Below are 23359 nucleotides of genomic sequence, written 5' to 3'. Positions count from 1 at the left end.
GGGAGGGAGAGCCCACTGGGTCCTCCTTCCTAAAGGTTTTAGGGTGGAGATTTCAGGGGAGGTCCCAGGGGAAGATGTGAATGGAATATTCTGTAGCTTTCCAGGTGTGTCCATTCAGGGATGTGGCCTCCACTGATGGATTGGCCGGCACCAGAGCAGGGGTCATTATTCAATGCAGCTGGTCCTGATGTCAGCCCTGGCATTTTGTTGCTTATCTGGGCCTGGAGCTAGAGGAGGAAAAGTCACCCTGGGGACAAGGTCCCACCCTACAATTGACTGCCCATTGCTGGACACCTGGGCTCTCCACCCTGGTGACCTCTGTACCTGGCCCATCTCCTTGCTCTGCGTGGGTCTGTGGAACTGCCCACAAGATAACCACAAGTAAGGGGTGGCTCATGACCTCAGAGGACCGTGACTGAATCACCAGCGGGAACACATCTTTCATGTGAAAAACATTTTCTAAAGGTAACCATTCTAAATACACAGAAGTCACTTTTCCCGCTGGACACGATGGCTTGTTTCTGGTTTCAATGCTCTTTCTGGGAATCTGGCTGTAGTTCTGGAAGGACACCACCCTAAGGCATCCCTGGTCCCTGAGCCTGTGCACCTTTTTGGCAAATGCACACATCAGAGTCCAGTTGTCAAGAAAGATCAAAATGGAGCCAGATTCATTAGGTGCCTTTTCAGTGTGTGTGTTTGCAAGGAAGGACCACTGTTCCCTGGGGGACTCTCAGCGCTGCCTCTCAGTGCAAACGTCCCTGGACAGGAGATCTGGCTGCTTTGGGCTCAGGCCTGTGCACCTCAGGCTCTAGGGGGAATGTGGTGCAAAGTGTCTGTCAACTGAGCTGGGCGCCTGGTGGGTGGAGCTGCTGAGGGGCCGGTGGGTGGGGCTACGGTGGGGGCGGGTGGGTGGGCCATTTGGGGAGCAGGTGGGTGGGGCTACGCTCTGCTACTACGCGGAAGTTCACTGAGATCAAATACCCCTTACACTTCCGTCTTTGGTCCTTGTGTGGTCTGCACGGGTGGTGGGAGCCGCAGGCGGGACTCAGGGGGCCCAGGAAACCAGAAATGGTGAGTGTGCGGCCGGGCGCGGAGACGGGGAGGAGGGGCGGGTGGAGCCGCCGGGGCGGGACCGTCTCTCCTCGGTCAGGTCCGGGGCCTGCGGACCCCAGGCGCCCGGGGGCTCCGCTGAAACCGCAGGCCCCTCGGGCTCGCAGTGTGGGCCCAGCCGGGACCCGGGGTCCGGTTTGTCCCCGCGGCAGGGCCTTCGGCTGCGGAGCGAGTCTGGGCAGCTCTGCACCCACATCCCGCGGCTCCGCAGTTGGTGCGGTGACCACGGGGAGGGTCAGTGGGGACAGTGGGGACCCGGTCTCCGCGGTTCGTGCCTGGGAGGAGCTGTGGTCTGTGGGGCCCCTGTCCCTCCTTTCTCCCCAGAAGGATCCCGTTTTCTCCTGGGTTTTGATGTTTGTGGAGCAGGCTCTCAAGTCCACCCCCTGTCCCCCAGGCCCTGCTCTGCAGCAAATGCCTGCATTTCCAGTCTCTCCCCCGGATCCTAAACCCCATCTTCCCTTCTCTGAGTCACAGCATCTTTATCAGCTGTTTGTTTTGTGGTGCTTTTCAAACCGTTAAAAACAAAATTCAGCTGAGTAAATTGGAAGGTCTTATTGGCTTGATTCCTATTCACGAATCGGGCCGCATCCCATCTAGTAAATAGCAAATGAGGGGCTGTTCAAAATGGAAGGCGTTTACAATAGGCAGAAAGGAAGCGTCTTTAAGAGGTTAAAGTAGTGTCTCAGGCAGGGTCCTCTTTTCTTAGGGGAAGGAACAGCAGGAGGCTTTTAGACGGATTAGTGTTGAACAGCAAGTTGCAGAGTGACTGGGTTAGAATTTTACTCCTGGGAGAGGTGAAACTGCAGTTACATACAGGCATGCACCCCTGAACCTGGGAGTCCATCTTGAGGCAGTTTTGTTGTTTTCAGTTCTCTTACACACACCTGCATGGTGTTTCCTACTACACACCTAGGCCATATGGTGTAGCCTGTGGGTCCTAGGCAGCAAACCTGTACAACATGCTGCTGTACTGAATACTGTAGGCAATTGTAATGCAGTGGTAGTAAGCATTTATGAAAAGGTGCAGTAAAAATGTGGTGTGCAAGGCAGAAAATGTTACATCCGTGTGGGCACTGACCCTGAATGGGCTACAGGACTGGAGGCTGCTCTGCAGGAGTCAGTGATTGGTGAGTGAATATGAAGGCCTAGGACGTTACTGTGCACGACTGTAGACTTTATCACACTGTACACTTAGGCCAGGAAATTTACAAAACACAGATTCTGTCAAGCCCAGGAGGCAATGATGCAATCAAAAGGCACAGTCAGCACAAGACCTCTGAGGCTGCTGCCCGCATCAAACAGCATACTGCTTCACAGCAAAGTTTTCTTTCACTAAGTAGAAAGCTCACAAAGATAAAGAGGATAGTATAGCAAATACAGGAACCAGTTTCTCATCATCAGGTTTCTATGTAGTGAGTGTAACTGTATGTGCTGGACTTTCACAGGACTGGCCGCACAGGAAGCTTGTTTACACCAGCATCATCATAAGCATCTGAGCAATGCATTTCCGTATGACATTGTGATGGGTATGACGTCACTAGGTGACTGCAGTTTTTCAAATCCACTGTAATGTGTTTTTTTTTTATAGAAGGGATTTTATTTTTAATGTTACAATTGACATACAACATTATATTCGTTTAAGGTGTACAGCGTAATGATTTGATATGTGTATGTATTGTGAAGTGATCATCAGAATAAGTCTAGTTATCATCGGTCATCATACAGACTTACAGAATATTTTTTTCTTGAAAATAGAACTTTTAAGATTTACTCTTAGCAACTTTCACATCTGAAATATGGTATTACTCACTGCAGTCTCCATGCTGTAAGCTGCATTTCCATGACTTATTTTATAACTGGAAGTTTGTACCTTTTGACACCTTTCATCCATTTGACCCCCACCGCACCCCCGTACACCACTCCTGCAACCTCTAGCAACCATCAGTCTGTGCTCTGTATCTATGGAGTTGTTTTTTTTAAAGGTTCCACAGATAAGTGAGAACACATGGCTTTTCTCTTTTTCTGACTTATTTCACAAAGCATCCTGCCCTCAAGATCCATGAATGTGTTGTTACAAGTGGCAGAATTTATTTTTCTGATGGCTGAATAATACAATAATAGTCCTCTCTGTGTGTGTGCACCATTTTTTAAAATTGTTTAAAGTACTACATATATCTCCTTTTTTCCCCTATTGATATCCCCCATGCCTCCAGGACAAGCCCCCATCACCCCATTGTCCATGTCCATTGGTTATGCTAATACGCATGCATAGAAGTCCTTTGGTTGATCTCTTACCCCTCTCCACACCCCTCCCTTCTTTCTGAGGTTGGACTGTCTGTTCAGTGTTTCTTAGTCTCTGAATCTATTTTTGTTCATCAGTTTATATTCATTATATCCCACATATGAGTGAGATCATGTGATATTTATCTTTCTCCAACTGGCTTATTTCGCTTAGCATAATGCTCTCCAGGTCCATCCAAGCTGTTGCAAATGGTAAAAGTTCCTTCTTTTTTATAGCAGCACTAGAGGCCCGGTGCACAAAATTCGTGCACGGGGTAGGAGAGTAAGGGGGGTATCCCTCAGGCCAGCCTGCACCCTCTCCAATCTGGGACCCCTCGAGGGATGTCCGACTGCCCGTTTAGGCCTGATCCTACCAGGATCTGGCCTAAACGGGCAGTCGGATATCCCTCTCACAATCCAGGACTGCTGGCTCCCAACTGCTCACCTGCCTGCCTTCCTGATTGCCCCTAACCGCTTCTGCCTGCCAGCCTAATCACCCCCCAACCACTCCGCTGCCAGCCTAATTGATGCCTAACTACTCCCCTGCCAGCGTGTTTGCCCCTAACTGCCCTCCCCTTTAGGCCTGGTCACCCCTAACTGCCCTCCCCTTTAGGCCTGGTCCCCTCCAACTGCTCTCCCCTGCAGGCCTGGGTCCCACCCAACTGCCCTTCCCTGCAGGCCCGGTCACCCCCAACTTCCCTCCTCTGCTGGCCTGGTCACCCCTAACTGCCCTCCCCTGCAGGCTTGATTGCCCCCAACTGCCCTCCCTTGCAGGCCTGGTTCCTCTCAACTGCCCTCCCTGCTGGCCTGATCACCCACACCTGCCCTCCCCTGCTGGCCATCTTGTGGTGGCCATCTTGTGTCCACATGGGGGCAGGATCTTTGACCACATGGGGGCAGCCATATTGTGTGTTGGAGTGATGGTCAATCTGCATATTACTCTTTTATTAGATAGGATAGAGGCCTGGTGCATGGGTGGGGGCCAGCTGGTTTGCCCTGAAGGGTATCCCGGATCAGGGTGGGGATTCCCTTGGGGTGTGGGGAGGCCTGGGTGAAGGGCCTGTGGTGGTTTGCAGGCTGGCCACGCCCCCTGGCGACCTAAGCAGAGGCCTTGGTATCTGGAGTTTATTTACCTTCTACAATTGAAACTTTGTAGCCTGGAGCAGAGCTAAGCCTCCTGCTCGCTCTGTGGCCGGGAGCCATTTCTTTTGGGGTTTGTGTTCTTCTATAATTGAAACTTTGTAGCCTAGAGTGGAGGCCTAGGCCAGCCAGGGCTGCAGAAGCTTTGCTTCCTCCATTTCCAGGGGCAACCCTTGCCTCCTGCTCTTTCCAGCTCGTAGCTGCCTCCATTTCTGTTTGGATTTGTTTACCTTCTATCATTGAAACTTTGTAGCCTTCAGTGGAGGCTTAGGCCAGCAACCTCACGCAGAAAGCTTGGCTTCCTTTGTTACCGGGGAAACCCAAGCCTCCCACCCCTGCTCTCTGTGGCTGTAGCCATCTTGGTTGGGTGTATTTGCATATTTTCTCCTGATTGGCTTGTGGGCGTGGCTTGTGGGTGTCACGGAGTTGGGGTCAATTTGCATATTACTCTTTTTATTAGGTAGGATAGTATTCCACTGTGTAGATGTACCACAGTTTTTTAATCCATTTACCTACTGATGGGCACTTAGGCTGTTTCCAAATCATGCACCATTTTCTTTTAAACATTTTTTTAAGAACTCTCACCAGCGGTATTTTTCCATTGATTTTTGGAGATAGGGGAAGAGAAAGGGAAAGACAGAGAGAAATATTGATATGAAAGAAACGCATCGACTAGTTGCCTCCTGCACGTGCCTGGCCAGGGCCCAGGCTGGGAGGTGTGCTTGCATCTAAGGTGTGTGCCCTTGACCGGGAATCAAACCTGGGACCCTTTAGTCCACAGGCCGACGCTGTCTTCACTGAGCCAAACTGGCTAGGGCTTAAACTTTTTTTTCAATAAGTTGACACAATAAATTAGTTTCAGGTGCCAACATAGTGATTAGACATGTACATAACTTACAAAGTCTAATACCCATCAGATACCACACATGGTTAACAGAATATTATTGACTGTATTTCTTATGCTCTACTTTACATCCTCCTGACTATTTTGTAACTACCAATTTGTACTTCCTTTTTGTTGTTGTTTGTTAATCCTCACTTGAGGATATTGTTTCATTGATTTTTCAGGGAGAGTGGAAGAGAGAGGGAAAGACAGAGAGAAACATTGATGTGAGAGAGAAACACATCGATTGGTTGCCTCCTGCACGAGCCCTGACCAGAGCTGGGCCGGGGAGGAGCCTGCAACCAAGGCACATGCCATTGACTGGAATCGAACCTGGGACCTTTTGGTCTGCATTCTGGTGCTCTATCCACTGAGCAAAACCAGCTAGGTCATGTGCTTCCTTTAAAAAATAATAATTCCTTATTGTTGAAAGTACTACATATACAGGCCGTCCTGGGGTTACGTCGGAAAAGACATACATTGTTTAGTGTTTACATCACCATCTCCCATCCTATATAATAAAAAGGAAATATGCTAATTGACCCTCACGCTGTCACAAAGATGGCTGCGCCCACAGCTAATAAGGAGGGAATATGCTAATTGACTATCCCGCCCTCAAAGATGGCGGCACCCATAGCCAATAAGGCGGGAATATGCTAATTGACTGTCCCACCCTCAAAGATGGCGGTGCCCACAGTCACAAGATGGCGGTACCCAGTCCGCTCAGCCCCACCGGGGCAGCAGGTGCATGGCAGCCCCTGGGTGGCTCGGGTTGAGGGGACTGGGGGATGGCCTGGCTGTGCGTGCCTGCCTCCAGAGTCCCTCAGTCCCCTCAGCCCCCCAGCTGCCCAGGGCTGGCCCGAGGTGCAGGCAAGCCTCAGATGATGGCTGCCCAGCCGCCCAGGGCCACCCAAGGCTTGTGCTGCCGGCAGTGGCAGCAGCAGAGATGTGATGGGGCATTGCCTTCTCCTGATTGCCAGGTCACCTCCCACCTCTGAGGGCTGTTGGACTGTGAGAGGGCGCAGGTTGGGCTGAGGGATGCCCCCCCCTCCAGTGCATGAATTTTCATGCACCGGGCCTCTAGTTTATTTATAAAAAGAAAAGTTCTGTCATTTTGAAGTATGTACTATACATATGTGCTTTATGTTTTTGTTTTTTTTTTAAATTTATTGATTTTTTACAGAGAGGAAGAGAGAGGGATAGAGAGTTAGAAACATCGATGAGAGAGAAACATCGATCAGCTGCCTCTTGCACACCCCCTACTGGGGATGTGCCCGCAACCAAGGTACATGCCCTTGACCGGAATCGAACCTGGGACCCTTGAGTCCGCAGGCTGACGCTCTGTCCGCTGAGCCAAACTGGTTTTGGCTGCTTTATGTTTTTTATTATTTACTGTACTAGAGGCCTGGTGCACGAAATTCGTGCGGGGGGAGGGTGTCCCTCAGCCCAGCCTGCACCCTCTCCAATCTGGGACCCCTTGAGGGATGTCCGACCTCCCGTTTAGGCCCGATCCCATCGGGCCTAAATGGGCAGTTGGACATCCCTCTCACAATCCAGGACTGCTGGCTCCCAACTGCCCTCCTCTGCCAGCCAGGTCACCCTAACTGTCCTCCCTGTTTGTCTGGTTCCCCCCAAATGCCCTCCCCTGCAGGCCTGGTCTCCCCCAACTGCCCTCCTCTGCTGGCCTGGTCACCCCTAACTTCCTACAACTACCCCTCCCCTGCAGGCCATCTTGTGTCCACATGGGGGCAGCCATCTTTGAACACATGGAGTGGCCATCTTGTGTCTTGGTGTGATGGTCAATTTGCATATTACTCTTTTATTTGATAGGATTTACCACAAGGTCAGGAATTGTTATCTTTCTTTTTTTCTTTTATTTACTTCTATTTTTTTTATTGTTTAAAGTACATATATCTCCTTTTTTTCCCCCCATTGACCTTCCCCCAGCCTTCCCTACCCCCTGTTGCATGCCCTCATCCCTTTGGTGTGCTTATATGCATGCATACAAGTACTTTGGTTGATCTATTTCCCTCCCTCCCCAACACTCCCCTGCCTTCCCACAGTAATTTGACAGTCTGTTTGGTGCTTTACTGCCTCTGTATCTATCTTTTTATTCATCAGGTTATAATGTTCTTTATTTTCCATAAATGAGTGAGATCATGTGGTGTTTTTCTTTCATTGCCTGGCTTATTTCACTTAACATAATGCTCTCCAGGTCCATCCATGCTGCTGCAAATGGTAAGAATTCCTTTTTTTTTTTTATAGCAGCATAGTATTCCATTGTGTAGATGTACCACTGTTTTCTAATCCACTCATCTGCTGATGGGCATTTAGGCTGTTTCCAAATCTTAGCTATGGTGAATTGTGCTGCTATGAACATAGGGCTGCATATATCCTTTCTGATTGGTGTTTCTAGTTTCTTGGGATATATTCTTAGAAGTGGGATTACTGGGTCAAATGGGAGCTCCATTTTTAGTTTTTTTGAGGAAACTCCATACTGTTCTCCACAGTGACTGCACCAGTCTGCATTCCCACCATCAGTGCACGAGGGTTCCTTTTTCTCCGCATTCTCGCCAGCACTTGTTGTTTGTTGATTTGTTGATGGTTGCCATTCTGACAGGTGTGAGATGGTACTGCATTGTCGTTTTGATTTGCATCTCTTGGATAATTAGTGACTTTGAGCATGTTTTCATATGTCTCTTGGCCTTCCTTCTGTCTTCTTTTGAAAAGTTTCTGTTTAGGTCCGTAGTTTGAGATGGTCTCATTTGTTTATTTTTTCTTTTGTTTGCCTTGCTCAAGGGTACATGTCATAAAAATATTAAGAGGGATATTAAGAGATTTTACTGTAGAAGGTTTACATTTAAGTCATTAATCCATTTGAGGTAATTCTTGTATATGGTGTAGGTTTCATTTTTTGCACGCATTTTCCCAACACCATTTATTCAATAGACTGTCTTTACTTTATTGTATGCACTTGTCTCCTTTGTCATATATTAACTTAACATATAAGTTTGGATTTATTTGTGGGCTCTCTTCCATTGGTCTATATGTCTGTTTTTGTGCTGGTACCATGCTGGTTTGATTACTATAACTTTGTAATGTCCTATCTAATAAAAGAGTAATATGCAAACTAACCATCACTCCACCACACCCACTAACCATGCCCATCAGCCAATCAGGAGTGAGTATGCAAATTAACCCAACCAAGATGGCTTTGGCCATGGAGAGAGCAGGAGGGAGACTTGGGTTTCCCCGGCGATGGAGGAAGCCAAGCGTTCTGCACACCCTGGCTGGCCCAGGCCTCCACTTAAGGCTACAAAGTTTCAATTATAGAACATAAATAAATCCCAACAAAAATGACGGCAGCCATGGAGCTGGAGAGAGCAGGAGGCTAGGGTTGCCCCGGCGATGGAGGAAGCCAAGCTTCTGCAGCCCTGGCCTGCTTTGGCCTCCGCTTAAGGCTACAAAGTTTCAATTATAGAAGATAAATAAATCCCAACAGAAATGGCTGCCGCCACGGAGCGAGCAGAAGGCTTGGCTCCACTCCAGGCTACAAAGTTTCAATTGTAGAAGATAAATAAATCCCAGATACCAGGGCCTCCACTTGGGTCGCTGGGGGGCGTGGCTGGCCTGCAAACCACCATAGGCCCCTCGCCCAGGCTGCCCCAAGCCCCAAGGGAACCCCCACCCTGATCCAGGATACCTTTCAGGGCAAACCAGCTGGCCCCCACCCATGCACCAGGCCTCTATCCTATCTAATAAAAGAGTAATATGCAGATTGACCATCACTCCAACACACAATATGGCTGCCCCCATGTGGTCAAAGATCCTGCCCCCATGTGGACACAAGATGGCCACCACAAGATGGCCAGCAGGGGAGGGCAATTGTGAGGGACCAGGCCTGCAAGGGAAGGCAGTTGGGGGCGATCAAGCCTGCAGGGGAGGGCAGTTAGGGGTACTAGGCCAGCAGAGGAGGGAAGTTGGGGGCAAACAGGCTGGCAGGAGAGCAGTTAGACATCAATCAGGCTGGCATGGGAGTGGTTAGGGGGTGATCAGGCTGGCAGGCAGAAGCGGTTAGGAGCAATCAGGAAGGCAGGCAGGCAAGCAGTTTGGAGCCAGCAGACCTGGATTGTGAGAGGGATGTCCGACTGCCCGTTTAGGCCCGATCCCAGTGGAATCGATTGGAGAGGGTGCAGGCTGGGCTGAGGGACACCACCCCCCTCCCACACAAATTTCATGCACCGGGCCTCTAGTAGTTTGATATCAGGTAATGTGATATCTCTGACTTGGTTTTTCTTTGTCAAGATAGCTTTGGCTCTTTGGGGTCTTTTGTGGATTCATAAGAAATGTTGGATTATTTGTTCTAGTCCTGTGACAAACGTCATTGGTATTTTGATAGGAATTTTGGTTCTGATTGGTCAGTTCCTATGCACTGAATGTATAGATCACCTTGGGTTGTATGGACATTTTTATGATGTTAATTCTTCTTATTTATGAGTATGGTATTTGCTTCCATTTATTTGTATCTTCTTCAATTTCTTCTTCAGTGTCTTATAATTTTTTGAATACAGGTCTTTTACCTCCTTGCTTAAATATATTACTAGGAAATTTATTTATTTATTTATTTATTTTTTAATCTTTATTGATTTCAGAGAGGAAGGGAGAAGGAGAGAGAGACAGAAACACCAGTGATGAGAGAGAATCATTGACTGGCTGCCTCCTGCATGCCCCCCACTGGGGATCGAGCCCTCAACGCAGGCATGTGCCCTTGGCTGGAATCGAACCTGGGACCTTCCAGTCCGCAGGCTGACACTTTATCCACTGAGCCAAGCCGGCTAGGGCAGGAAATTTATTTTTTATGCCAAATCCATTATACTCTTATGGGACTATCATCCTATATGAGGTCTGTTTTTGACCATAGGTTATGTGGCTTATGACTGTATTGAGACATTGAGGACCAGTAGTTTTATTGCTAGCTTTACCCAGTGGCCAGATAAGTTTCTATTGAATGAGTACAAAAAAAAACCACAAACATTTTACAAAGTATCATATTTTAAAAAGATATTACCTTGTGAGAACATGTAATAAATAACTTTAATATGCAATGGGTGTTTAATTTTAAGGTGTGCCTTTAACATTAACTACTGTGGAAAACACTGTATCATAAGAAAACACCAGAATGCTCATGATCTGCCTGCAATGTGTTAAGTTTTGCTTTTGGTGATGTGACTTGACATAAGTGATTCATTGTGTGCCCGTTGTCCATTTTTTTTAATAGAACAGACTCAAAATTTGAATTATTATTTTCCCATAGTCAAATAATGGCTGTCTTTAAAAAGTGCATTTGGTGTGTGTGTGTTTCCAGGTAGCTAATAACCACCTGGAAGTAATTTGCATCAAAGCTTTGTGCCTCTCCCTCTCTTTCCAGAATCTTTCCTTGAGAACAGAAATCCCCTGAAAAATCCTTTGGGAGGCTGCTCTTGGGTAACTTTCTGGATGTTGTACATCAGCCCTGCCTTTCCCCTAGTTTGTCACCTTTAAACATGTCTTCACGTTATTTTAGTCTCAGGTTTTAAATGAATAAAAATGTGTGCAATCATTCCAACTTAAAACAAAGTGTAAAATATTTTAAGTTTTCCTGATACAAGTGCCTCTCAGAGAAATAAAATACTTTATTGTTACACTAGGGGCCCAGTGCATGAATTTGTGCACCTGGAAAGGAACTGTGGGCTGCGAGGCTGCAGTGGGCACAGGGGTGGGTCTCGGCCCATCCTCCGCACCCCTGCCCAGCCCTTCCCTCTGCAGCCCCAGTCCCATGTGTGCCGGCAGCCCTGCTCTCGCCTCCACTGCTCCCACGTCCTGATGATGCCTGCCCTGCTAGCATCCTCTAATGGCACAGAGCATTTGGGGTTGGCACTAGCAGCGGGTGCAAGAGATGGCTGCCGGCCCCGATCGCCCCTCAGGAGCAGAGGGAGGTGGAGGAACCCTGAGGGACAATCTGGGAGCCGGTGTCAGGCGCCAGTAGTAGGTGTTAGCAGCTCTGGTGCCAGCAGCTGGTGGGATCTGGGCCGGCACCCGCAGCAGGTGTGAGTGCCGAGTGGGATCGTGGCACCATGGGAGCAAAGAATTTTCAGTAACCACCGATGACAGTGTCTGCTGCTCCGCCTTGGTCATGTGCCCCCTTCACCTGCTCCATTATCCTACCCCGGCCGACGCCTGCCATGTTCCTTGCTCTGCAGCCTGCTGCCGACACGTGCCACGCTCCACACATGCCCCCTGGTGATCAGCCGCACGTCATAGCAACTGGTTGTATGGTTGTTCCACCGTTCGTCCTATTTGCATATCTGGGTTTTATATATATTGATTGCATGTATTACATTATTGTTTGGCCTGTTTCCTTCAGTGTGGGTAGGAATATTTTAAGGTCTGTTATTTTGAGTGAATCAAATGGATTTTTAGAGCTTAGACTGGAGGTGTTGAAGTGTGACTAATAGTTTACAAAACAAATTCTTGCCCTGGGAACAATAATGCATTAGCATCATTTTTTAAAAATGCAATAGTAGATATTTGTGGATTTTCTTGTTGAGCTAGCAACCATTTTAATACCTTCTTTACACATGAACACTGGGTTTAAGCCAGTTTGCTGGTTGTACAAACACAGGCTTTGAGTCACTTGAAACATCAGTGATGGCCCAGATAAACGTCAGAGGGGAGCAGAGGTCTGAAGCCAGGTGCTTTAAGCTAAGGAAGCCCCCCATGCCCGTGAGCCTGCCAAGGGAAGTACTTGAAGGCACACTGACCTTCCGTGGGAGCCTCTCCCTGCAGGTGTCCAACCTGCTCACACCCACCATGGAGGGAGCCTTTACAGTGAGAGAAGCTACAGCCCTGGAGAGCTGGGGTTTTGCTGAATGTACTAGTAGAAGACAGAGAGAGGCGACGAACTTTCTGCTTTGGAATATTGGAGTCTGTGAATTGCTTTTACTGTTCCAGTTCCGATTTTACAGGCTCTGAGAAAAACAAAAAGAGGAATGGTTAGTTATCTGGAATGTGTAACGTGTGAGTACGCTCCAATAATTGCTCAACCTTTGCCATCAGCTTCATCATCATTCCCCAGGTTATTCTGGGGGCCATCTGGGTCTGGGGAAGGCACATCATTCAGGGCTGCGGAGCCCCCAGGCCCAATTTCCACATTTCTGGAAGAGGATTGGTCCCGTGCCATGCCATGGCTGGGTTTAATCTGGCGAGCTGGAATCCACAGCGGCCCTGTGGGGCTAGAAACACACGCATATCCTCTCCCCCTTGTTAATAATTCATTGAGTCCCATCTAGTTATTAGTGTCCGCATCTCCCACCCAACTTGTGGTTTCTGAGATGGGGTTATTGTGCCATTTTACAGAGGACTGAAAATGATCATTCAGATTCAAAAAATTAAGGATAAAGAATGCTTTAGATGGTAGTATAGCAGGGTCCTTCAGTCCCATGTTCCCCCTCTTTTTTACTAGCCTACCCTTCAGGGTACTGAGGGCACGTTCATTGGTGGCCTGCCCTTGTGGATTGTGAGGGATTCCCGTGGAATGCTGGGTGGACAAAGGTCTGCAAAAGGCAGTGAAGCCAGGGCTGCTATAAGCAGGCCCATTATCAGTTTTTCTTGGTTAATATAGCTACAATTGGAACAGGTCTTATTGAATTCATGCAAAGAACTTTATTGCTACTTATTAAAAATTACTAAATACTGAGGGACTGGTAGGGAGAGACATATATAATTTACCAAATTGCATTAAAAATGTTTCCTTATATCTAAAAAACAAAAAGTTTAAGAATCAGCAATACTTGCAAATGAAATGGAATCTTGTCCTTTCTGCAAAACACAATATTCCTGAATAACACAGCTGCAAATGAAAGCATAATATAGTTATTATTTGACAAAGCTTCCCATGTTCTTTGAGGAGAAAATTTTCCTTCATGAGAGAGGAAACAATACTTGAGGCATTCCAGAGCCAATTGGAGTGATCTAAAGCCAATTCTAGGTAAAGAAAAAGTTTCTTAAAATTCAAACCCTGGAAGGATTGTCAAATTTATTTTACCAAAAGTTCATATATCAAAGTGTATTGGGCACAAACATAGGCTAGCAAACTTAAGTTCCCATGATGAAAAGATGGCTTTAAAAGAAATTCCTGATTAATATAACCATTTTAATAATTTATAGAACTTTTCCTTCCTGGGTAGAAAAACAGGAAAGATCTTTTCCCTTTTTAAAAAAATATATTTCATTGATTTTTTACAGAGAGAAAGGGAGAGAGAAAGAGAGTTAAAAACATCGATGAGAGAGAAACATCGATCAGCTGCCTCTTGCACACTTCCTACTGGGAATGTGCCCACAACCAAGGTACATGCCCTTGACTGGAATCAAATCTGGAACCCTTCAGTCCACAGGCCGACGCTCTATCCACTGAGCCAAACCGGTTAGGACGATCTTTTCCCTTTTACCAGACCCGGAAAGGACTATCCAAAATAAGGTTTTTTCTCTAACTTCATTTTCCTTGGGTGTGGTCAGCTAAGGACACTAGTTGGATTTCTGCTGTGTGTCTCCCTGAGTACATTGATATAAGGTATTTACCATCTGGTTATACCCTCTGGTTAGGGAGGCAAAATGCAAATCATTTCCTCTTAAGTGTCCTTGGTTAGGGAAGATGGGATTTACTAGATGGCTCCAAATTGCTGTTTTACTATCTCAGTTTCCCTATTCCCCTGGTCCTGGCTTACTGGCCTGTGCCATTTATACAATTTCCATTTAACATTTCTCACCACAAAGTCCCACAACTTCCACAAACTTTCTACCACGTTCACAAATCTTTCTTCAGACACCTTATAACTCAAAATAACCAGCTTTAGATTCCACTTTCTTTTTCCTTCAAAATGCATACTCATGCCTCATGCCTTCCATTACACCAAAGCCATACTTGCTTTCCAATTAGTTAGAATTCTTAACCCTTAAAAATCTTAATTTTTAGGTAGCATGTAAGTAATTGTCATTCCTCAGATGAGCACTACATTCACACTTTAAGAGCTGCTTCAAATAAAATACAAGACTTATTCATTAACAGATTTAAATCCAGCCTGTAGATTCTCTATATGAGGCAAATTCAGATTATATCTCAGTATCCTGTTATTTCAAAATACCTAGATATTTAATAATTTTTACTATTTAGTCCAGCAAACTCCAAAGTTTTAAGTTACCAAAGACTGGAAAACTGTTTAGGCATATATAATTACCCCTGATAAAGCTTTATCATATACCCTTCATTTTAGTTATATTTATTTTGCCTTAGCTACTTTTGAGATTTTAAAGCCTATTGTTATTACCCAAGGCATTTTCTTGGCAAATTTTCTAATAGGGATAACTCCCTGGTTTTTAGTGGCTTGAATGTTTCATTGTTTTTTTTCTTTTTGCAAAAATAGGAGTGGCCCCCAACTGTTATTTCTGCAGCCTGCTGGAGGGCACTTCTACAGGTCTAATCCTCCTAGGAAAAATACTTAAGGGATTTAAATAATTATTCCCCCCCCCCTTTTTTTTGAGTAGTCTAACAGCATGAAATCTTACCTATAAGAAGAGATAATGTCCTAGCCAGTTTTGCTCAGTGGATAGAGCATAAAGGGCACTTGCCTGGGTTGTGGGCTCAGTCCAACGTGCAGGAGGCAGCCAATCAATGATTTCCTCTTGTCATTGATGCTTCTGTCTCTTCATCGCCTTTCCTCTCTGAAATAAAAAGGTATTTTAAAAAAGAAGAGATGTTAAAAACAGAAATAGAATAAATCCTACAGTAAATAAATGGGTGATCATAAAAGAGTGGACTGGGACATTAGCCTTAAAATCTTATCTCACACTGACTCATCACAGCAAATGGGTTCTGAGTGGCACAAACCTCAAACAGCAGAGACAGGATTCTCTGTTCATAAAACAGCAAAATAAAGTCCTCAAAAGATAAGAAAGCAAACAAAGAATATCAATAACCAAGTTACATTACAGACAGAAAAGAACTTTCACTAGATAATGACTGTCACTAGATGATGGCTGATGACTTACAGGGAGAGCAGGAAGGGTCCCCAAGATAAGAATTCTTGGCAGCTGCTGGGAAGTTCCTGCCACGTGTTCAGCCTACCACAGGTAGCTGGGACCTCTAGCAAAGTGAAATAAGCCCCATCCTTAAACAAATTAAACCAAACAACAAAGACAAAAACAACAATCAACAGAGACACTCTATGGACAATTTTTACAGGTGCGTATAACCCACAGACAAGATTTAAAGAATCAGAGTTCTTTTCATGGACCTTTCCAACATGTTACAGTGCCAGGGACTTACAGCCAGAATGCGCCCCCGAGGGCTCCCAGGTGAAGTCACCAGTAAACACCCACCAACAGCCTGTTGTTCACAGATCTCATCATATTCTGCTCTCAAAATTAAATATGGACTGAAGTCCAGAGTTCTTTTGGCCAAAATCTGCCAGTCCCCAGTCATCTTATGGTAATTTTTAGAAAAGGCATGAAGGAGTCTTTTTTTAATTGATTTTTTACAGAGAGGAAGGGAGGCTGACAGAGAGTTAGAAACATTGATGAGAAAGAAACATCAATCAGCCACATTGTCTTGGCAACATCCACTTGCCAACACCACCCCCCACCGTTAACAACCATTCCCATTTGTGGGGCGACCTGTGGGGCTCCCATTCACATCTGCCTTTTCCTGGTGCCGCCCGCTCACCTACTGCACCATCTCGTAGCAGTCCCGCTCACCTCCACTGCCATCCACTACAAGTGCCACCTCGCTGACACCTGCCATGTTTTGTGTCACCACCTGGTGGTCAGTGCACATCATAGCGAGTTGTGGAACTCCCGGTCAATTAAACTCTTGGAAACAATTTCCATATTAGCCTTTTATTATACAGGATACTACCTTTACTTTATTGTGTGTTCTTGCCTCCTTTGTCAAGTATTCTGTGACCATAAAGGCATGGGTTTATATCTAGGCTCTCTGTTCCGTTCATTCTACTGATTTATATGCTGTTTTTATGCCAGGACCATATTGTTTTGATTACTATGGCCTTGTAGTACAGTTGGATATTAGGTAGTGTGATTCATCCACATTTGTTCTTCGTTCTCAAGATTGCTGTTGCTATTCAGGGTGTTTTGACGTCTATGAAAAAATTTTTGAATATTTGTTCTAGTTATGTGAGTTTCATCATGGGTATCTTGATACGAAGTGCATTGAAGCTATAGATTGCTTTGGGTAGTATGGACATTTTAACCCTTTGCACTCGCTAACCCTTTGACATCCGAGTGCAAAAGGTTAATTATATTAATTTTTCTTCTCCATAAACACCATATATGTTTCCATTTATAATTTACATTCCAATTACAGTTTACATTTAATCTTATTTTGTATTAGTTTCAGGTGAAACTAATTTCAACATGAAAATAGTGCAGATTTCAATAAAGGCTCTTTGACATGCCAAGTCTTAAATTGTTCCCCAAGGTCTAGGCCTCGGATATAGTCACAATTCTGCCAGGAAGACTTCTATTGAGTGTGATCTTACAATTTCAATATACGTGTCCATGTGTCCTAAAAATCAGTATGAAGTAACCCTCAGGCTCATGAGTAGAGGACTTTTGTTGAGGGCTAAGTTGTCCTGTCTTGCTCATGCCTGAGCTCTAACTCTAACGTCCTATCTCCATGAAATGAGAGAGGCAAAAGAAGGTCAAACTTAATTACTAACAAATATTATAAAAACAAATGTTCATCCATACTCCTCCATGAGAATATTTTCATTCATTCAGGTGTATCTGATGACTTCTAATAATCTGGTGTACTTTAGGACAATATGGCCAAGTACATTTTGTTCTAATTTGAATTTCCACACACCTCCTGGCCTCTCCTGTTTGGTGATGAGAATAGAAGAGAAAGCTACAAGGCCTTTATTGTATTTACAGTTACTAAAACTTTATGCACACATGACAGTATGTTTCATGGATGGCTGCATCAAATGGTGGTTATAATGGTGATGAGTTTTGGCACAAGGAATCTATGGGCTTAAAATAGAAGTATTTTAATGTATTGATATAGAAGTTGTTCAAGGTGTTCTTTACCTTGACATTTAGAGAGCAATGAAGACTTGAAGTGATCACAGCAAAATCATATCAATATATTCCATGTGTTCTTGAGGATGTGAATGTGGCAAATTAATAATAGTCTTACAATCAAGTCATAGACTTAATGTTGGGGACCATGTGTTCTATGTGAACTTCCTATAAATTATGTATAGGTCCCCAGTGTTGTTTGTCTCACCCATTCTCCTATATGTATATGTGGGATGTTTTAGGACTCAGTGGCCTTTGAGGATGTTAATGTGGAGTTCACCATGGAGGAGTGGGCTTTCCTAGATCCCACCCAGAAGAAACTCTACACAGATGTGATGCTGGAAACCTTCTGGAACCTGGCATCAGTAGGTAGGTATCATAAATTCTTTTTTAAAAATATATTTTTATTGATTTTAGAGAAAAAGGAGAGGGAGAGAATGAGAGGGAAATCAATGATGAGAGAGAATCACTGATTGGCTAACTCCTGCAAGCCACACACTGGGGATCTAACCTGCAAACCGGTCCTACAGGGAATTGACTTGTGACCTCCCGTTTCATAGGTTGACGGTCAACCACAGAGCAACTCTGGCCTGCAACAACTTGTTACTTATTTAGGCAATTAAAAAAATAGTGTTGCTTGCTCATCAATGCTGTTTCAAGAACTGAAATATGAAAGGGAATACATTGGAAATTAAATTAGAAATCATCACAGCTCATTGTGTACCTAAAACCTAACAATTTTTAATATTATTTAATAATTTATGATGTTTTTTTTTAGCATGTATTTTAGAAGAAAAATGTGAAGGCCATGACAGTGAAGATCAGTATGAAAATCATGGGATGAATCTTAGGTGAGTTGCATTGACATGACAAAGCATTAAGAACATCTTTGTGTGTTTTTTTAATATATTTTTACATATTTATTTTATTTATTTGTATGTTTAATTTTTTTTTAATATATTTTATTGATTTTTTTACAGAGAGGAAGGGAGAGGGATAGAGAGCTAGAAACATCGATGAGAGAGAAACATCGACCAGCTGCCTCCTGCACACACCCCACCAGGGATGTGCCCGCAACCAAGGTACATGCCCTTGACCGGAATCGAACCTGGGACCTTTCAGTCCGCAGGCTGACGCTCTATCCACTGAGCCAAACCGGTTTCGGCTGTATGTTTAATTTTTTAAAATTTACTTCAGAGTTAGGAAGAGGGAGAAAGAGAAAGAAACTTCAATGATAAGAGAGAATTATTGATGGCTGCCTCTTGCATGCCCCTCATTCGGAATCAAGAACCAGGGCATGTACCCTGGCCATAAATTGAACTATGACCTCATGGCTCAGTGGTCAGTGATCCTCTCTGGTGGTGCAAAAATATGTTTTTATTGATTTTAGAGTGGAGGTGAGAGCGAGTGATATAAAAATCAATTGACTGCCTCCTGCATGCACCGTCCTGGGTTTAATAAGTCTGCTGTCTAGCCATGTTCCCTTTTAGGGAATTGAACTGCCAAGTCCCTGGTGCATGGCTCTATTCTGAAGCCCTGAGTCATATGGGCCCGGTCTACAAAAAAATCTTAAAAACAGGTAATTCAGTTGTATCAGCTCAGTTTTAACTATATTGGTTCTTAGAATTATCTCATCCAAAAGTTTTTTCTGAAATATGGCCTAGATGTTTAATGTATAAAAATAATTGCACTTGGAAACAATATACAGCAATACCATTCATGAATAGAAGTGTTTCATAATATCTATGATCCAGCCTATTTCAGAGGTTTTAGGATATCCACTTTCAAAAATTGGAATGTTCAGAAACCCCACCCTTTGTTTGAAAATGGTAAAAATGTCATTGTCATGCTACTAATAAATATTAAATCATTAATAGAGTATTAATAATATGCTTCTGGTTTTTACAGCAGTAATATAGTAGCAAGACTCTCTACAAAGAAGGATGATGGCCAATGCAAAGAAAACTTCAGGCAGATTCCAAATCATAATGAAAAGAAGGAAACTCCTACTGAAATAAAACAACCTAATTCCAGGTTGTGTAGGCAAATCTTCATGCGTTATTTGTCCTTGAATAACCACCTGAGCTCTCACATTGGACCCAACCTATACCTGTGTCAGGACTATGAAGAAAACACTTATAAATGTAAGGAACCTGGGAAAGCTTTTAAGCATCACCAACATATTCAAAGCCATGAAGGCAGCCCCAGTGGGAAAGCTTTTCACTATTCAACTTCCCTTGGAAATCATGAAAGAACACATGTTGCTGAAAAACTGTATGAGTGTGAGCAATGTGGAAAAGGCTTTAGACGTCTCACTTACTTTAAACTTCACAAAAACACTCATAGTGGAGAGAAACTATATCAAAGTAAACAACGTGGCAAAGCTTTCAGTTCTCCCAAGTACTCTGGAGAAAATGAAAGAATACACACTGCAGAAAATCCCTATCAATGTCAGAAATCTGGAAAAGCTTTCAGTTCCACTTCTCTTAGAAATCATGAAAGAGCACCCACTGGTGAGAAACCTTATGAATGTGGGAACATCTTCAGTTGGCTCAGCTCTCTTGGAAAACATAAAAGAAGTCATGCTGGAAAGAAGCCTCATGAATGTAAGGAATGTGGCAAAACATTCCGTCGTCGCTATGCCCTTATAATTCATCAAAGAATGCATACTGGGGAAAAACCCTATGAATGTAAGCTTTGTGGTAAAGTTTTCTCTTATTCAACTTCCCTCCAAAATCATAAAAGAACTCATACTGGGGAAAAGCCCTATGGTTGTAAGAAATGTGGAAAAGCCTTCAGTTGTCCAAAGTCTTATCGAGAGCATCAACGGACACAATGTGGAGAAAAGCCCTATGAATGTAAGCACTGTGGGAAAGCTTTCATATTTTCCTCTTCTCTTCGAAATCATGAAAGAATGCATACTGAGGAGAAACCCTATAAATGTAAGCAATGTGGGAAAATCTTCAGTTTGTACAGCTCTCTTGGATATCATAAAAGAATTCATGATGGAAAGAAGCCTCATGAATGTAAGGAATGTGGTAAAACTTTCCATCATCCCTGTTCCCTTAGAAATCATGAAAGAACTCATACTGGCGAACAACCCTATGAATGTAAACATTGTGGCAAAGCTTTCTATTTTCTGTCTGCCCTCCAACGTCATGAAAGAACTCATACTCGGGTAAATCGCTATGAATGTAAGCATTGTGGTAAAGGATTCTATTATCAGTCTTCTCTCCAAGATCATGAAAGAATTCATACTGGGGATAAACCCTATAAATGTAAGGTTTGTGGTAAAGGTTTCTCTTATTCAACTTCCCTTCAATATCACGAAAGAATGCACACTGGGGAAAAACCCTATCAGTGTAAGGAATGTGGTAAAGCTTTCATTTCTCCCAGCTCTCTTGGAAAACATAAAAGAAGTCATGATGGAAAGAAGCCTCATGAATGTAAGGAATGTGGTAAAACATTCTATGATCGATATTTCCTCCGATTTCATGAAAGTATTCATACTGGGGAAAAACGTTATGAATGTAAGCATTGTGGTAAAGCTTTCTCTTATCCATCTTCCCTCCGAAGTCATAAAAGGACTCATAATAGGGAAAAAACCTATGAATGTAAACAATGTGGGAAAGCTTTCTTTGCTCTAAGTGCCCTCCAACGTCATGAAAGAATTCATACTGGAGAAAAACCCAATAAATGTAAGCATTGTGGCAAAAGTTTCTGTCATTTAACTTCCCTCCAACATCATGAAAGAACTCATACTGGGGAAAAACCCTATAAATGTCAGCAATGTGGTAAGACTTTTATTTTTTCCAAATCTCTTAGAAACCATGAAAAAATACATAATGTGGAGAAATCCTATGAATGCAAGCAATGTGGGAAAACTTTCAGATGTTCCAAATATCTTAGAAATCATAGAAAAATGCATACTGCTGAGAAACCCTATGAATGTAAGCAATGTGGGAAAGCTTTCAAATATTCCAGATATCTTCGAAACCATGAAAGAACACATACTGGGGAGAAATCCTATGAATGTAAGCAATGTGGGAAATTTTTCAGTCATCCAAGTTCTCTTGTAACACATGAAAGAAATCATGACGGAAAGAAGCCTCATGAATGTAAGGAATGTGGTAAAACTTTTCTTTATCCCTCTTTCCTTAGAATTCATGAAAGAATGCATACTGGGGAAAAACCCTATAAATGTAACCATTGTGGTAAAGCTTTCTCTTATCCAACTTCCCTCCAATGTCATGAAAGAACTCATAATAAGGAAAAACCCTATGAATGTGAGCAATGTGGGAAAGCCTTCAGTTGTCTCAGCTCTCTTGCTAAACATAAAAGAAGTCATGATGGAAAGAACCCTTATGAATGTAAGGAATATGGTAAAACATTCCATGATTTATATCACCTCCAACTTCATGACAGTATTCATACTGGTGAAAACCTTAAGCAATGTAGTAAAGCATTTATTCACCCCAGTTTCCTTGAAATTCACCTAAATGCTCATTGTGGAGAGAAATCATAATGAATGAAAGAATGTACTCTGAAAATAAGCCCTATCCTGTAAATATTATAGAAAATCCTAGTTCTTTTTTGTATATACTCACCTTAAGATATTTTTCTGTCTAGATAGTGGAAGTCAGAGAGAAAGGCAGAGAGCAATATTGATGTGAGAGGAAAACATCAATTGGTTACCTCCTGCACATGCCCAGACATGAAAGTGCACACAGTGGAGAAAAGCTCTATGAATGTAAGGAATGTGGTGAAGGTTTCAGTTTCTCCAAGTCTCTTAGAAAGCATGGAAGAACACATATAAATGTAAAACCTTATGAATATAAGCAATGTGGGAAGACCTTCAGTTGTGTTACACATCTTGGAAGACATAAAAGAAGTCATGATAGAAAGCAACCTCATGAATAAGGAATGAGTTAAGCCTTTTTGTCATCCCTATGAGTGCAATCGATGTGGGAAAGCCTATAGTTATCCCAGATCCTTTCAAATTCACCAAAATTCACATAGTGGAGAGGAACCGTATCAATGCAAGGAATGTGGTAAACCTTAAGGTTCCAACTAGTTTTTACGCACAGGTGAAAACAAAATGTGTTGATTAACACTTTTAATGTAAAGAATAGCAAAGAGCCTTCATTTATCTCTCAGCTGTGCCATCATGTATGATTATCCATATTGGGGATGGGCCCTAGAAATGTAAGAGGGTTAGAAAGCATTCATTTCTTCTAGTTTATTGTAAAGGATGAAAGAACTCACTGAAGAGAAGCCCTGTCATGTAAAGATGGTAGAAGAGCCTTTGGCCATCCTAGTTCTTTACAAAATCATGAAGAGACTCACACCCAAAAGACTAAGTGTATGAACATAAGGAATGTGGGAGAGCCTTTCTTGGATTTGTGAGAATGCACCTGGAGAAATAGTATATACGTATAGAGAAGGTGCGAAAGCCTTCAGCTGTCACTTTTCCTTGGAAATGTCATGAAAAAAAACTCTTGAATGTAAAAATTTAGGAAAACCTTCATGTTGCCTCATCCGATATAATAAAGACCTAATAGGCAAGTGGTTGTCATGCCCTCGTGCTGGGGCCAGGAGACCTGAGGCCGCACCCCCCTCCTTGGGGCTGGGGGACCTGAGGCTGTGCTCCCTGACCTGCAGAGCTTGATGGGGGTGGGGCCAACCGGGTCTCGTACAATTTCAAGGCGCGCTCGAGTGGGTGGGGACTTGACTCTGGGTCCTGTGGCATGCCCCAGACTCTGACAGGAGGGAGATTTTCATATATATTTTACCAATTTTCTTTCATCTCTGAGACTT

General features: G+C 43.8%; 1 protein-coding gene across 1 annotated transcript; it reads left to right on the top strand.

Annotated features, from left to right (window-relative positions):
* The first annotated feature begins 1023 nt into the window (after positions 1-1023).
* On the top strand, positions 1024-22067 carry LOC103301149 (zinc finger protein 14-like). Its single transcript, XM_054718344.1, has 7 exons — positions 1024-1071; positions 17785-17911; positions 18333-18393; positions 19451-19942; positions 20099-20697; positions 20782-21258; positions 21511-22067. Exons 1-7 carry the CDS (start codon positions 1069-1071, stop codon positions 22065-22067), a joined length of 2316 nt encoding a protein of 771 aa, XP_054574319.1. The 5' UTR covers positions 1024-1068.
* The last annotated feature ends 1292 nt before the right edge of the window (positions 22068-23359 follow it).

Source organism: Eptesicus fuscus, chromosome 6 (genome assembly GCF_027574615.1).
Source record: "Eptesicus fuscus isolate TK198812 chromosome 6, DD_ASM_mEF_20220401, whole genome shotgun sequence".
In the NCBI taxonomy this organism is placed as follows: Eukaryota; Metazoa; Chordata; class Mammalia; order Chiroptera; family Vespertilionidae; genus Eptesicus; species Eptesicus fuscus.
The sequence above is the reverse complement of the archived record's forward strand: the minus strand, read 5'-3'. Positions and strand labels throughout refer to the sequence as shown.